At 40.0% G+C, this 17,513-nt stretch overlaps 1 protein-coding gene and 1 pseudogene across 1 annotated transcript in view; both read right to left on the minus strand.

Moving 5' to 3' along the window:
• Positions 1-611: 611 nt before the first annotated feature.
• Positions 612-876, minus strand: LOC115872245 (annotated as a pseudogene).
• A 5,531-nt stretch (positions 877-6,407) lies between these two features.
• GPR149 (G protein-coupled receptor 149) overlaps positions 6,408-17,513 on the minus strand; it is a 71,600-nt gene continuing 60,494 nt past the window's right edge. The window contains exon 4 of the mRNA XM_004709081.2: positions 6,408-7,358. Coding sequence (XP_004709138.1) covers positions 6,786-7,358 — 573 coding nt within the window. The 3' untranslated portion in view covers positions 6,408-6,785. The remainder of the gene's footprint in view (positions 7,359-17,513) is intronic.

Consider the following 17,513-nt stretch of genomic DNA (forward strand, 5'->3'; position numbering starts at 1 on the left):
CTGAAGCTGGTCGACACTTGTATAGTTTCCGTTTCTCAACAGCATTTTACAGTCTATACCACGGCTAAATTGACGACACTCTCAGTAGATTTATCTTTTGCCCCAGGAGAATGATTTATGATGCTTTCTTCCCTTTTTAACAAATGAAACAGAAACTTTATTATAAAGAAAAATAACAGGTGAAAGTCCAACAGGCAATTTACTTATACTCAGAGAGCTGGCTTAAACACCTTGAAGCAGTCGTTCTCAACCTTCCTCATGCTGCGGCCCTTTCATACAGTTCCTCATGTGGTGGTGACCCCTCCAACCATAAGACTATTGTCATTGCTACTTCATAACTGTCATTTTGCCACTGTTATGAATCAGGCGACTCCTGTGAAAGGGTGGTTCGATCCCCAAAGGGGCTACCACCCACAGATTGAAAGCTGCTGCCTTAAAGTAATCTATTTGCAGTTGCAGTTAGCTGAGTTTTGTTGTTGTGAAGAATACAACTCATGTACTTGTGTGGATGGATGATTTGTATATTTTCACGTATTCACTGAATACTGCACCATATATACACACAAACATTAAACTTAAAAAAGACTTCATTGGAAATCCATATATAACCTTCATTTGGGTTGATTTTTTGGAAGTGGTTGTCTAAAGAGAAGACTATGTGGTTCTGGTTCATGAATCATGTAATGTACCCAGTCTATGTGCATTTGATGAGCATTGAGTGTACTTTGATGAACACTGAGTCTCCTCTACTCCTCTTCAGATATTAGATGGGTTTGGGGTACATTTTTGGGAAAGTTCTCTAGGTAACATGATATGTCGATGCTCATAATGCTCATTGAAGTATTTGCCTGAAGAGTATATTTGCTTGTGAGCCATCTTGCCGGCAAAGCAGTGGGACAGGTAGGTAAGAAACCAAGCAACTCTGATGTTTCCTATTATAAAATGATAATTATGTCTCTAAAGTGAACAGGAGACTTATATAACCCATAGATATGTGAATGGATTTTGGGCTCACACTTAATTTTAGCCCTAATTTAAAAGCAATTAGTTTTTATGACATGGCTATGCTCTATGCTCTCCTTTAAAGAGATCGCTAAAGATATGGATGCTACAGCAAAGTGTGGTGACAAAACGAGATGGTGCCTGGCTGTCAGAGCAAATAGCATCTGGGGTCTTAAAGGCTTGTCTTCAAACAAGCAGCCATCTAAGTGAGGCATCAACTAAGTCCACATGGAAGATGCATACGAGTCTGCGTTATCCAAGGATTGTAAATAATAACATCCAAATCCTAAGGAGGGAATAGTGTCAGAGCTTACACTGTGAGCACCTGGTTTGCAGAAGGCTATGGATAACAGTGGAAGCTCAAAATCCATTTTCAGGGTCCTCACATTGATGAAGCCTCTGGTGCATACCCTCTGACCACAGCGGAGGGATGTGAATAGCCTTGCTATCAGAAAGCATTGTAAAGTTGATTATGACAGGTGTAGTTAGGTTAAAATATAATACCTTATTATTTCATCTCCCTTTTGACACATTTTATGGTTGTTTCTGTTTTTAATATTTTCTACTTTCTTTTTAATTGATGTTTTTCTGTTTTGAATGGCATTGTCATTGATCTTTGTCTGTTTGCTTGCTTCTTGTTTGTTTTGTAGTGTTTTCTGTATATAAAATCCAGGACAGGTGGAGTTATAGAAACAGTAACTGGATAGGTAATTGCCTGGGGCACAGCAGGGGAGGCTGGGGGGAAATGGGAAGCTAGCAACAATGAGTATATGATGAAACTATCCTGAAACTGATCATGGTGATTATTGCAAAAATCTTAATATGATTGAACACTTAAATTTGACAATATGTGACGTATACACACCAATAAATCTATTTAAATTAAAAGACACGAGCTTGTCTTTCTTGTTCTTAGGTAGTGTCAAGTTGGCTCCTACATTCAGCACCCTCTGTCAAACAGAATGAAACATTCCCAGATCCTTTGTCAGCCTCACAGTTGTTACTATATTTGGGTAGCAGCCATAGAGCCGATCCATTTTCTCGATAGTCTTTGGGCTGCAGCCATAGAGTTAATCCATTTCCTTGATAATCTTCCTTTTTTGTTTTGCCAATCTACTTAACCAACCAGGATATACTTTTTTTCAGGGTCTAGTCTTTACTGATAGCATGTCCTTTTCAAAGGAGCATTCTGTCTGTACTTCTTCCTAGTCAGTTTTTTTTTTTTTGTTCTTTTAGCAGTTCATGGTACTCTCAATAGTCTTTGCCCTAATTCAAATGCATCAATCCTTTGCTCTTCCTTAAGCATCATCCAAATTTCACATGCAATTGATGTGATTGAAAACACACGGCTTATAAGTTAGGTATGCCTTAGTATTTTAAGTGACATCCTGACTCTTCAACACTGTAAAGAAATCTTGTGCAGAAAACTTGACCAAATTCAAAACATCATTTGATTTCTTGACGGCATTTCTATGCACATTGGTTATGAAATCAAACAAGATGAAAGCCTTGATAACCACAAAAACTTCAAGGCTTCTCCAGTTATCATGACGTTATCTGCTGGTTCAGTTCTCGGGGTCTGGTTTTCTCGACACTGAGCTGTAATCCATACTAAAGGCTGCAGTTCTTGATCTTCATCAGCCAGTGTTGAAACTGAAACACTTCTCTTTCAGTGAGCAGGTTGGACAGTCTGCGTATCACAGGATATTAATAAGATTTCCTTTAATTTTGGTGCCATGGTCTTCCTGTAGTTCAGCTTGTCAGAGGATTTGCTCAGCATGTGGATTAAATAAATATGGTGAAAGGATGCAACCCTGACACGTACTTGTACATTTCCTGACATCAATCCACATTCTATTCTCTTGTTCTCTTTCAATTGCTGTCTTGTTTCATGGAAAAACCCCACACAGAGCACAATGAGCTGTTCTGGAATTTCCATTTGCCTCCATGCTATTCAATTTGTTAATGCCCACACAGTCAAATGCGTTTGCATTGTCAATAAAACACAACCACACATCTTTTTGGTATTCTCTGCTTCCAGTCAAGGGCCATCTGATGTCAGCAATGATATCTCTCATGCCATGACCTCTTCTGAATCCAGCCTAAATTTCTGACAGCTCCCTGTTCATATACTGGTACAACCTTTTTTGGATTATCTTCTCCAAAAATTTACTTGCATATGACATTAATGATACTACTTAATAATTTACATATTATAGTAATTTGTTAATAGGAATAATATACCTAGGCAATGGTATGCTATTTGGATATAGTATCAGATATCTGTATGAATTTTTTCAATGCCAGCAGCATACTTTCACAACCAAAATCACTGTATCTTGGAGTTGCTTAATCTTTCCCTATTTTAGCAAGGATCTGGGAAGTAGTTGTTTAGGGAGAGCCCTAAGGGATTTTTCTGACAAAGTCAGTGTTACTTAGAGTTAGAAATGTTACAAGTTAGTCCTGTGGTGTTGACCTCTCAAACTGTGACTGTGGTAAAAGTAACCCTGTTTAATAAAAAGTTTTGGGTGAAATACATTGCATAGCTAATTCAATAACCAAAGGCAATTAAATGGAAATATCCTGGTTATTGTCTAGTCTAGTTTTGTTTTGTTTGTTTAGTTTTCTAGACTAGGTTCATACCCAGTGAAAAAGAAATGTAATACAAGAGGGCAAGAAAACCAAACGGTTGCTTTTGAGTTAATTCTGACTGATTTTTATCCCATGTAGTTTTGGATGTAATTTTTACAGAGCTGAGCATCAGGCCTTTGTTCCTGCCACTACTGGATGGGTTTGACTATCCATCTTTAGATTGGTAGTCAAACACAAACAAATCGCACACCCAGGGAGTAGTGACTGAGAGTGAGGGTGGGTGGGGAATCATATTGTCTTTCAATTCAACTTTTGTGCTCCTCAGACTGATTTCAATTCTACCTATTCAAGGTAATATGAAGTTAGAAAGGATTTTTTCCCCATTCAAATAGTCTGTGTCGTAGTTATATAATCTTGTGTCAACTTGAGGATATTAAGAGTGAAAGGGTGGAGATTAACCTGTCAATCAGGTCACAGCCTGATGATGCCTCCTTGTGGTCGTGACCTTCTCATGAGGAGCATTCTGGGAACTTCCTCTCTCTCTGCTTCACCTGCCTGTAGAAGTCAGCACTGAGATGCTTCCACGGCCACTGGATCCACAAGTCTTTCCACCCACTGATCAGCGATCTTCCTGCATTTTGCATCATTGCATGTACTATGTGAGTCTGAAATAGGATTTATAGACTAGTCTTTGGCTGATGGGCTAATATGGGACATATGAACCTGATCTGGACTGGACCGGGATTTCTTAATATACAATTACTTTTTGTTATAATTCCATATATATATATATGGAATAGAATATATCTATATATCTCTCTCCTTGGATTTGTTTCTCTAATCTACCTGGTATAACACAGTCTGTTTAATATTTTCTATAGCTTTGCTATGGTTTTGTTTCTAATTTCCTTGCTGCCTGAGATTGTGTTTTAAAGCATCACAATTATCTTTATTCTTCAGCATATTGTATATCTAAATATACTATGTCAAATCATATTGTTCAGAAAGTATTTTTTAAATATTCAATTCAGGTTTTTATTTTGATAATAGACATTTTTCTCTATTGATGTGAAATAGCAGATTGTTCTGAGCATTTGGGCTAAAATAACCATCAGCTTTAGTGATAACAAGTCTTTGAAAGTAGAGTATACTAGTGATGAGAATACACTTGAATGGGTTTTTGTGTTATGTATTATTTGAAATTTGCTTTACAAGCATCAATAATGGCCTTTCATTTTCTTACTAGATTTAGATAATGAGATTATCAATAAGCTAAATGAGAGATGGGGAAAGTTCACTGAGCTAATTGTTTTGAAAGTGATTTTTCTTGGTGGCAAAAAAACCTACAGAACATCTCTTAAAGATAATACAAACTGATCTAAAGTCACTGCCATCGAGTTAATGCTGACTCTGCGACCCTGGGACTGAGTAGAACTGCCCCCTGGGAGTTTCTGAGACTGCAACTCTGGAGGGGGCAGACAGCCACGCCTTTCCCCCATGGGATGGCTGGTGGTTTCAAAGTGCTGACTTGTGGTTAGCAACCCAACTCGTAACCACTACACTACACTACATCTGATCATTTAGATTTCCATTAAAATATCTTTTTAAAAATAGAAAGCTGAGTAAATCATTCTAAGAAACAAGCCATCCACCTTCTAAGCCAAAGATTGAGTAAAGTGGGTAAAGTGAAAGTGTGCAAATTTACAACCATGCAAAATGTCAACTCCTAATGACTTTGGGAAAGAAACATTTACTCAGCTAATAGAAGCAATATGTTTAATACTAATTTGCAGAAATATCAGAAGGAAACACTTTAAAGAAAAGACAATACATAATTTTGGAAATCTATATATTACTGACATTCTGACAAGGTGATGTTTGCATCCTACAATGATCTTGAAATGTATACCTTAAAATCACATAATAAAACCCTTGGAACACCCCACCCCACCCCCCACCCCTTGACCAGATACACAGTTTCCTTGATAAGTAGCTCTAAAAAGCACCTACAGAAGCAAAATTTGAACTAAACTTTCCTAAGCTTCAAGAATGGCTAAGACATTTTATCCAAAACTCTACTTTTTAGAAGTGGACACTTTCAATTTTAGATTTAGGATTTTCTTCTGTTTTACCGGGAGAGCATTGCTCTGGTTGAGTGCCCCTCTGAACTTACCTTGGCTGTGTTTCCCCCATTCTTATAAACAAAACAACCCTAGAAATAATGAAGTGCACATTTACAACCTGTTCAAACCAGGTTTGTCTTAAAGAAACCTTCTATTTCTACTTATAACACACATGATATTTATTGTAAGAACTAGTCTTGACATGGCTGTATATAGGAAAGGCAACCATGGTTACAGCCAAACACCCAGTAAACAAGATGCATTTTTAAAGAAATGATGCAAATGATTATTTATAGACTACAGTCGTGTGTTTCCAAGTTGGATTCTCATTTGTCATTTTACACACAAAAACATGTGCTCCCTTGACATGGTGTGAAGCTCAAGAAATCACTGTAACAAGCATATTTAAGTGGCCACATCTAGACAGACCTCTTCACATACAACTCTCTGAGTGTTGCTACAGACCTCCCACCCCCTGAAGGTCTCTGATCTTCCATGCACAGTAAAGCATAAACATACATGTTCAGCCAGCATTTTCATTGCATTGATCGAATTTTCCGTTTACTCTGAGAGTGACAGACTAAAAGCACTAATGAGCAAGGCCAAGGTTTGATTTAGAAAATGCTTTTAGAAATCAGATAAGAAACAAGCTCTTTTAATTACCACAGTGTGTGATCTATAGATAACACATCAAATGCACTTAAGTGTTTGCACTAGTTCCAGCTGTTGGCACGAAAAGAAATAAACCAGTAAATCTGGGAAGCTTATGAAAACCAAGCCCAAACAAAACCGCTGTCATGGTGCTGATTCCATTTCCTCTCAGCTCTTTAGGACAGAGTAGAACTGCCCTACCGGGTTTTTAAAGCTGTCCATTTTTTATGGAAGCGGCCGGCCCCATCTCTCTCCCATAGAATGGCTGGTGGGTTTGAACGGCTGACCTTTCTATTAGAGTCCAGCGTCTAACCCACTGCCGGGGCTTCCCTATGCAAACCAAGTAAAAAGAGAACTCCAGTAGCCAATCGGAGTACAAACAGAACCAAGGTGTGAGTTTAGGAGACCAAATGGTCCCTAATGGTCCTCGCCCTCCTCCTCTCTTTTCCGGTAAGCTTTATTTAACAGCTGGATCTCCTCCTGGTAGCCGTCTCTCTCCTGCTGCTGCTGCCTTTGGCTGTTCCGCCTGTGCGCTTCAACAGTGTCTGGGATCGAGATGTTCATGTCACGGTCCGGGTGACTTGTAGGCAAAAACAGGGAGTAGGAGGCCGTTTCCCCCAAGTCACAGGAAACAAATCGGTTTTCTTTGCGTGAGTACCGCAGGGACGGAGACCTGACCTGTGTGGAGGACTGGCTGATGTTGCTGATGATGGACACAGTGTCCAAGGCCTCCTCATTGTCACAGATCTCAAGCACCTCCAAGTGTATCTTCACGTTTGTGTCTGCAAAACTTGAAGGCGAATCCTCAGAGTTTGGCTCGTGGCCCACACTTTTGGATCGATAGACTTCTATTTTCTTAGCCGCGGGAGTGATGGTTTGCCCTTCTGCACTGACCTCGTAGGTAGAAAGGGACAGGGTTTTCCCGGTCGGAGCATGAAGGGACACAGTCCCCTGGAACGCACACAGAGGGATGTCGAGGGCACCGGAACGCTGGGGACATAAACAAGAACATGGTTATCAAAAGCTAGCTTCCCAGATCGGTCATTTAGAAATGCCTTTGTTCTTCAGGATGTTAAGTTTTCTATTACATATGCATTTCCCTAGAAAACATTGATAGTCCTGGTATTTAAATTCTGCCACCAAAGCCCCATCGTTTCCCTCTCATAGGTCATATATGATTTCTAAGTGTGGGCAGCCAGGAACATTTCTTTGAGACCGAGGGATATATTTCCACAATTGAAGGCAACATCGTGTATTGATGGAAGCAGTAGATGTTTCCAAGGGCAGAAACTGGGCATATGGGACAGAAAGAATACTTACAATCTGGAATTCCCTTAATATTCCTGTTATGCTGATGTACAACTTTAAGACACTTTAATGCACTTAGCTTTGAAGTTGCATTTCTGGCTTCCAGGGAGTTCAAGACCTCCTTCCTAGGGATCTCTTCAGTAGTTACTGAGGAGAGTTTTCTGTGACTCTTCCCTGGCCACCATCTTCCCTGGCTCTTCCCTTCCCTGAGAGTCTTGAGATGTATTTATTTGACTATGATTTGGGGTGCACAATTTCGTGTGTGAAGTCTATAAAATTCAGATTGCTGTAATCAATTCTTCTGGCAGACCATCTTACAACTGAATGCTGTGGTGTAATTGTGCTACTTGTGTTTACTTTGTTTATGATTGAACAACTAGAACTAGTATTTACTCCTAGGTTAGCCTTGCCCTGTTTGACATGAGAGCACATCAACATTTCATGGCCAAGAAAGATTTATATTAAAACAATTCTTGCATTATAAATGATAAGTTATGAACTAAAGGGCTAACCTAAAAGCTTTTAATCCAGACAAAATGATTTTGTTATCAAAGAGAAACTTAAGAGTTGTTTTTAAAATAAAAATTGATGGAAATATTCCTCAATAAAAAAATTTGTCATTCTATATCCCCTTCCTATAGTGTGTATGCCTACTGTACTGCCCCTTACTGTGACCTGTGGTTACCTGCAATTATGCCCCCTGAAGTACTTATAACCCTTGGTTAGCAATAAACAGGATCCTCGAGCATCTTGCCGGGTCCCTGCCCCACCTTGCCTCGGCCCACGTTGTGTGTGGACCTGACTGGTAAGATCATGGCCATCCAGGAGGTGAACATGCTACCATGAAAAAAAAAATTGTCATTCAAGAATATTGATTATATATGCTATTTTGCTTCACTCTCCTCTCCTGAGTGCTAGTTGATCTGGAAGCTAAACTTCTTTATTTTATACTTTATTGCAAGAGGAACAGAGTAACCAGTGGTAGTTACATAATTTCATGTCAACTTGATAAATAAATGCAGGGATGAAGTCTAGCCTGATGAAACCTCCTAGTGGGCGTAGCCTTCTCATGAGGATTCTAGGAACTTCCTCCCTTTCTCCCTGGAGGTGGGCACACCCTCTCTCTGCTTCACCTTCCTGCTGGCAGGACACTCAGAGAGCGGGAGGAGCCACGTGGAAACCCACGCCAGTGCTGAGATGCTTCCATCGCCACTAGATCCACAAGACTTCGCCCACTGGCCTGTGATCTTCCTGCATTTGACATCATTGCAAGTGGCTACATGAGTCTGAAGAGGAATTTATGGACTAGTGTTTGACATATGGGCTAATGTTGGACTTATGGACTTGATCTGGGCTGGGATGTTTTCTTAATATACAATTACTCTTTGATGTAAAGCTCTCTCTTAAACACATATGAGTGCCTCTGGATTTGTTTCTCTACTCAACCCAGTCTAACATTTAACTTCACCTTGACAGTGAAGGAGCCAATGTAGTGAAGCAGCTTAATCCTTGGGCTGCTAACCTTAAGCCTGGTGGTTCAAATTAAACAGCTGTTTCACAGGAGAAAAATGAGGCTGACTTCTCTCATAAAGATTTGCAGTCTCAGAAAGCCTATGTAGTTCGATTCTGCCCTATGGGATCACTATTGGTATTAACTGTTGGTATTTTCAGTGGTTCTCAACCTGTGGGTTGCGACCCCTTTGGAGGTCGAACAACCCTTTCACAGGGGTCACCCGATTCATGACAGTAGCAAAATTGCAGTTATAAAATAGCAACAAAAGTAATTTTGTGGTTGGGGGTGGGTCACCATAGCATGAGGAACTGTATTAAAGGGTCACAGCATTAGGAAGGTTGAGAACCACTGTATTAACTGGCAGTGGGTTAGTAGTTGTTAACACACTTATGTAGTTGCTTATAGTTTTTCTTTGATGTAGAATGCTGTATAAACCAAGAACTCTGTGGTAGACTAGTTTAATACTGTGGGATGAGAAAACCGAGTCATCAGACAGTTTCTGGTAGTATATGTATGCCTGTCTTAAAAGATACAAATTATATTACTGTAGAGTCATGAAATAACACCCCCCAAAAGGCTGCTGCAGCTAAGCAGGCACTCCCCATGTGTATTTCTGCTACTTGGACGATACATGTGCTCCACAGTTAGGGTGCCACAGCACATCTAAGGGTATTGGGGATGCTTCCTGCACCCACAGTTTTATCTGAGTTTTGGGTATAGTAGCAGCAGGATGTCAGTAGATTCAGCAGCTTCAATAGCCCACCCCACTGTCTCACATAAAAGGGAGCCCTAGAGTGGACCCCTCAGTGGGATCTCTCCTGTCCAGTTCCAGCCCCATTGGAAGGACGGAGACTGCTATCTTTCTGCTCTGTAAGCTCCACTTCGAACCAACAATATAATACAATCTTGTTTCTCAGATTGGCTCCAAGTTAGTTTTCTGGTCCCTTAGCCTCTGGGTATAGGGGATCTCTCTACCTTGGGGGTTTGAGCCCACACCATTACCACTGCATCAATAATAACCATTTACTATAAAGTCAAAGATGATGAAAAAATTTTCTGTACCTGATTTAATTTATCTACATAAGGCAGAGTTCAATAATCACCACATGTTAACCTATTTCAAGTGAACAAACAAGCTTTGCTGAGTTATCAGATGTCACCTCATTAAAATTAGCATTTGAAAATTTCAGAAATGTCAGCGTTTTGGTGAATTGCAAGTGAGTTATTAATATAATTTTTGAAGCATTCTTATTCAAGTGGATATTCTCTGCTGCTTGAGAGTCACATAAATAAAAATACAAAGACATTATCTAGAAACATCAGGGTGGCAGCGTTTTCAGTGACAAAGCCCTTCTTGCCACAATCTCTGTAATTCCCACCAAAGGACAGCGTGAGATCATGCAGACTGGGAATATTTACTCTTTCCTTGATGGGTCTTGGTAAGAGCAGGTAGGGAAAGATACTAATAGCATTATATGATTCAGTTGGGAGTGGTTGTCAACAGGGTTAATTGTGATTAGAAAACTTTGGGGCTGTAACATGGGAACTGGTCAATTTTGCTATCCTACTGGGTATAAAATAAGCCATCTGAGAAGCAGGAAAGAGGAGTTCATTATCATTAAAAAAGCAGAGCTAAGAGTGGAACACATCCTTTGGATCCTAAGACCCCTGCTCATTGAAACTCCTTGATCCAGGGACAGAAAAACTTGGCAATGTAAAACTGGCAGAAGACAGAACCATGGGCGAAGGGAGACAGTGGACGGTGTAAGATAGGAAAATAATAATGATTTATAATTTATTAGGGGTCTATGAGGGTGGGAGGGGGGAGGGGGAGGAGAGGAGCTAATACCAAGGGCTCAAGCGGAAAGACAATGTTTTCAAAATGATGATGGCAACATATGTACAAATAAGTTTGATGTAATTGATGTATGGATTGCTAGAAGAGCCTCCAATAACATGATTTATTAATTTAAAAAAACTGACAGAAGAGTGACAGCAGAAGAACCAAGAGCCAGAGCATGAAGCAGATTGCTGGACTCCCTGCCTGAAGAGCAAGTAATGCTGACTGCCCTCAGGCAGGAGGCTTGCTTGAGAAAAGTGATACCTCCAGGCATTCAGTTGGGGAGCTAGATTTGCTGATCCACAGAGCTGAAGGTGAGTATGTTCAGGCTGAGACTTGTGGCAGAGTTGTGTGTCCTTTGGGTATTTATTGGCAGTGCTAAGAGAGCTTTGGAAACTTACAGGACAGAGACCAAGCTTGTGGCTGAGAGGCCAAGCACAGCAATTCCCAAAGTGGGTGAACAGTCCTGAGGGGCTGCAAAAATATTTATCTACACGTTCTCCTGGATTAAGGGCTGTAGTACAGAAAACTTGAATTGCTAGGGACTGGGGGGCACTGTGTTTTTTTTTTAATAGGTCATAGGACAGGTAAGGTTAGGAACCTATGTACTAGAAAGAGACATGCCGGCACACATGATTGGGAAGAAGTTGTCATGACAGAAGAACTATGTCTTGAGTCTCTGATGTTGAATTGGAGCCTGTTAATTTCCTTAACATAGTTCCTAATTGTGAGTTCTGCATGCCAATTACAATGAGTTCTCATACCCAGCAGAGAAGTTCAGTCCAACCGGTAGGATTGCCGACTATCAGCACTGATAAGGACGGTTGAAGGGCAGAGGTAAATCTGATCTTAACTTCATAGCCATTGGCCTTGGGCTGATGATGTATTCAATTCTCCTCCCCCTTGTTTAGCCCAAGGAGATCTGACATGGCCTCATACAGTTTTTTACAGCCCCTAAATACTGTTCATCCAAAACTGTTAAATTATTTTCAGCAAAAGAGCATCACTTTACATCAGTTTTGTAACCTTAATTTTACTGGCTAAGTCTTTAATATAAAATTGGTTTTGGCATTCGATTTGTATAAGAATGACAAATGTAATAATTTATGCCATTTTTAATGTTTTTAGGACTTTAGGAAGCATGATTAAATGTTTGATTTGACAGCATGGCTCATGGGCTTTTTGAGTTAGAGAAGCACTGTTCCAACAGAGGGAGATCAGGAGATGGAATGAGGAGAGCAGTACCAGGGACAGATGGAGATGCAGGAAGGGAGCTGACAGTATTTTAGGTAAACAACTGTTTTCTCTGAGAGTGGATTTGAGAGTGGGTATTTAATCGTTATTATTATTTTGCTGAGGGAAGTTTTTATTACGTGATTAGGTAAAATATTACTAGGAAGTGATCCAACCAGTGGAATGCTGAGTGAGGGCTGCTGCTGCTGCTGGTCAGGCTGGGGTCCTGCATTAAAATCCTACAGTGTGCAGTTTGTGCACTTTTCAGGTTAGGAGAAAGGAGGCTAGGATGGATGGATGGATGGATAGAGGGCCCTATCTCAAAATTGCCTGAATGCTATGATGACTAGCTAATTTTCCACTAATAATAAAAATTGAGTAAGGAACTGTACTTACTAGAGGAAAAATTTTTTTAATTATCTGAAAGAATATTAAAGGTATTTTCTGGTTCCAGGCAGTACTCCAAATGCAAAGGTCTATAATGAGTCTGATTCTTCTCACTGATTTTATGGGCACAACTGTTATTAACAATTGAGTCCAAAGCTGTCTGGTGAGCACTGAAATCAAGTAAACAAAGGATCACACTTCAATTAAAGAAAGAAAAAAACACACTAAAATTTGAGTCACAAACCACAGGTATGGAAATCACTCAAAAAATTCAAGAATCATTTCCCAAAGGAGACTGAATGTGAAAAGCTATACAATATTAAGGTAAAACAAATATTTATTATAAGGAGTTGAGTATAGTGTACAAAGACCTTTAATATTGGCCCAATTAATCTTCTTATGCCTTATGCAAAATACAATGTAATAGACTTCTCTAGAAAAACCCAACAACCCAAGTACAATAAAAGGTCAGGTTGGTCATTTCTGTTAAAACTACACAGATTAGTCTGCTTTAGGGAAGGGAACATTTCTTATTGGTATCTATTTTCCTGTCACCTATCACAGTGGTTAGCACATGGAAGACTCTCAAAAATATTTGTTAGATAAATAAATACAGGCATGAATGAGTGTATTGGGAACCCTGACCCTACAGATTCCATATTTCATCTTTCTAAAGCACCAGAACTAGGATCTTACTTTAAAATATTACTGTTAACATTTATTTTTTTATATCATTACAACCCTATTTAATACAAGTGCACCAGAAGGTCACATTAAAATATAATCTTTATATAAAAATATTATGAGGCTGAATTGTACATCATGCAGGTTTATTGCAAGATAAAGAATGATAGATTCAGAGAACACAAAACTGTATTCCTTTCATAGTCTCTGCTTTTTATTTAAAAGCCTATGAATTAGCATATGCCATTAGGAATAATGCAAATCCATTATGGGGTATTCCTGAGTGTAGGTGGCTGGAAGCTCTTTTATTTGAAATGAAAAGCAGCCTTTCAACCTTTCAGAAGCTTCAGCAGGAGAATGAGTGTGCCTAATAAACAGATGAGCACGAATAATCTGCTGTGATAATTAATTCCAATTTATCAACCTTGGGAATATTTAACATTTTTAGCTCTTAATTCTAAACCTCTAGGTAAATTCAGGGAGAAATTAAAATAGGAGAAAACAAAATCCTACCTCCATTTAATTCTAAGTCATATTTGAAAAAGTTTAACTGCTCCATAGACTTTCCAAGCTTATAGATCTTATGACAGCAGATTGCCACATTTTTCTCCATCGGAGCAGCTGGTGCTTTTGAACCACCAACATTGTGGTAAGAAGCCCAGGGCACAATCCACTGGGCAACCAAGGCTCCTTTTATTATAAAAAGTTCTCTAATTGTCTCTCTTAACAGGTGAAGAATCTGTTGGTTATCTGAACTACACAACATAGGTCTGGCCCCATCGTGCTGGGGCCAGGCACTGAGGGCATGTAGCAGAGCAGCAGGGGGAGCAGAGTGATCAAACCCCTGGAGAATACCAAAAATAGGTTTTGGAGACAGAGTGTGGCACCTCATCTGGCTCGACTGGAAAATACTCATAAAGGCAAACAAACAGACTTTGTACTATTTATAGGCGTTTCCATTTTTGTCAGTGACTTTCTTTTTGTTATTTTTATTTTGTTTTTTGTTGCTTGTTGGTTTTGACTTCCTTTGTTGTTTTATTTGGCTTTGCCTGTTTTTTGCACTTATTAATGTATCTGTATGTCTACCTAGATTAGATAGGCAGGATAAATAATTTGGAGATGAAAGGAATGGGACCAATGGTTCAGGGGGCAGGGATGCAAAAGAAGGGGAGGTGGGAGAAAAGAAGGCTTGTGGTGGGGAACCAACCCAGGGACAAGGGAACAACAAGTGAACTAAAATCAATGGAAGGAAGGTCATAGGATGCCTAGTGGGGCTTAATCAAGGGCAATGTAGCAGCAAGGAATTACTAAACTTGAATGAAGGCCAAACATCATGGTGGGACAAGAGGAAAGTAAAAGGAAATAGAGGAAACAACCAGATGGCAAAGGACATTTGTAGAGGCCTAAATACAAGCATATACATATGTAAATATATATATAACGAGAGGGGAATAGAACTATGTACTCATATCTATATATTAAGAATTAAAGTTGCAGATGGATATTGGACCTCGACTCAAGTACTCCCTCAACACAAGAACACTTTGTTCTAACAATCCAGCATTCTGTGATGCTTACCTTCCTGTCACAACACGATCACTGAAGACAAAATGGGTGCATAAGCAAATATGGTGAAGAAAGCTGATGGTGCTTGGCTATCAAAAGATATAGCATCTGGGTTCTTAAAGGCTTGAAGATAAGTAAGCGGCCATCTAGCTGAGAAGCAACAAAGCCCACATGGAAGAAGCACACCAACCTGTGTGATCATGGGATGTCAATGGGATCAGGTATCAGGCAGCTAAGACTCAGAAAAAAACCATACCCAAGGTGAATGGAGGGGAGGCGGGGGAGATGGGGCATGGGGTGGAGACTCAATGCCTATCTGTAGACAATTGGACATCTCCTCACAGAGGGATCACAAGAAGAGATAAGCCAGTCAGGGCGCAGTACAGCACTGATGAAACACACAACTTTCCTCTAGTTCTTTGGTGCTTCCTTCACCCCACAATCGTGACCTCAATTCTACCTCACAATTCTGATTAGACCAGAGCAAGCACACTGCTACAGAGAAGAGCCCACAACACAGGGAATCCAGGATAGATAAACCCCTCAGGGCCAACAATGAAAGTAGAGATACCAGGAGGATTAGGGGAGGGGAGGAGAAGGGAGGGAAGAGAGGGGGAATTGATCACAAGGATCAACTAGTACCCCCTTCCAGGGGGACAAATAACAGAAAAGTGGGTGAGGGGCAACGGAGGATGATGTAAGATATGGAAATACTAATCTATAACTTATGAAGGGTTTGTGAGGAAGGTGTGCGGGTGGGGGGGGGAATGGGGAGCTGATCTCAAAGGAACAAGTGGGAAGGGACTGCTTTGGATATGATGGCAGCATCTGTGCCATGTGTTTGACACCCTGGATGAATGTATGGATGGTGATGAGAGATGTAAGAACCCCTAATAAAAGTATTTAAAAATAAAATAAAGATGGCCACTATGGTCAAGAGAACAGCAACAAAAGCAAGACAAACTGCAGTGCAAGGGATCATAAAGCTTGACAGACAGTCAAATTCTAAGTTATCATTTTATGAAAGAATTGACAGCCAGAGAAGGAAAACTAATTTCTCAGGGTCACACCAGTGGGTAGTATGTCCAGACCTAGTAATCTAGATTCCCAAATCTCGTTTTAGTGCTCTTTTATTGTGTCAGCTGTCATGTTAAAAGAACATTGCCTTAACCAAGAATGTATCGTGGTGTTTCTGCCCTAAAAAATAAAAATCATCACAAAATTATGAACAATACTAATGATTAATCACTTTTAAAAAACATTTTATTAGGGGCTCATACATCTGTTATCACAATCAAACACAGATCAATTGTGTAAAGCGCATTTGTACATCATTCTCAAAACATTTTCTCTCCACTTAAACCCCCGACATTAGGTCCTCATTTTTCCCCTCAATTTTAACTAAATTGGAATTAGATAAATCTTTAGATGAGTTTAGGTGTCCTATTGTTGCAAAAGCATTGGACCGTGTAGATAAAAACAAACTGTAGCTAGTCTTGAGAAGAATGGGAATTCCAAAATGCTCCACTGTGCTCATGTGGAACCTGTATGTAGACCAAGAGGCAGTTGTGTGAACAGAACAGAGGAATATTGCATGGTTTTAACTCAGGAAATGTGCACATCAGGGTTTTATCCTCTCACCATACTTATCCATTCTGTGTGCTGAGCAAATGACCAGAGAAGCTGGATTATTTGAAGAAGAATGTGGCATCAGGATTAAAGGAAGGTTTATTAACTGTCTGCAATATACAGATGACACCACTTCACTTGCTGAAAGTGAAGAGCCCCTGAGTTACTTACTGATGAATATCAAGGATTTCAGCCCTCTATGCACTACAATTCAATGTCTAGAAAACAATATTCTTCACAACTGGACTAATAAGTAACATGATGATAAGCAGAAAAGATGGAGTTGTCAAAGATTTCATCTTGCTTGGACCCCAATCAGTGCTTATGGAAGCAGCAGCCAAGAGCTCAAACCACACAATACATTAGGAAAATCTGCTGCACGAGATCTCTTTAAAGTGTTGGAATGCAAAGACATTCCTGTGAGGACTAAGGTGCCCCTGACCAAGCCATGGCATTTTCAATTGTCTCATATGCATGCGAACATTAAACATTGAATAAGGAAGACCCAAGAAAAATGGATGCAATTGAACTATGGTGTTGGCAAAGAATATTGAATGTACCGTGCACTACTAAAACGAAAAACAAAACAAAAGACATCTGTCTACGGCAAGAATGGCGGGACTTTGTTTTCTGTACTTTGGACATGTCATCAGAAGAGACCAGTCCTAGCAGGGCACCACGCCTGGGAAAGTGGAAGGGCAGTGAAACAGAGGAAGGACCTCAATGAGATGGAGCTATATGGTGGCTGCCACAATGGGCTCCAACATAAGAACAATTATGAGGAAGGTGCAGGACTGGGTAGTGTTTCATGGGTCAGAACCAACCCAAAGGCACCTAACAACAATGTTGGTGCTGTTGGGTAAGCATTGAACCATTAACTGCAAGGCCGGCAGTTCAAAGCCATCAGTCTCTTTGTGGGAGAAAGACAAGGCTGTCTGTTCTTGTAAAGATTTATAAAGCATTGGAAACCCTACATAAGCTTGCT

The sequence above is a fragment of the Echinops telfairi genome, unplaced genomic scaffold (genome assembly GCF_000313985.2).
Source record: "Echinops telfairi isolate 266 unplaced genomic scaffold, ASM31398v2 ScPeMD7_7421;HRSCAF=8459, whole genome shotgun sequence".
In the NCBI taxonomy this organism is placed as follows: Eukaryota; Metazoa; Chordata; class Mammalia; order Afrosoricida; family Tenrecidae; genus Echinops; species Echinops telfairi.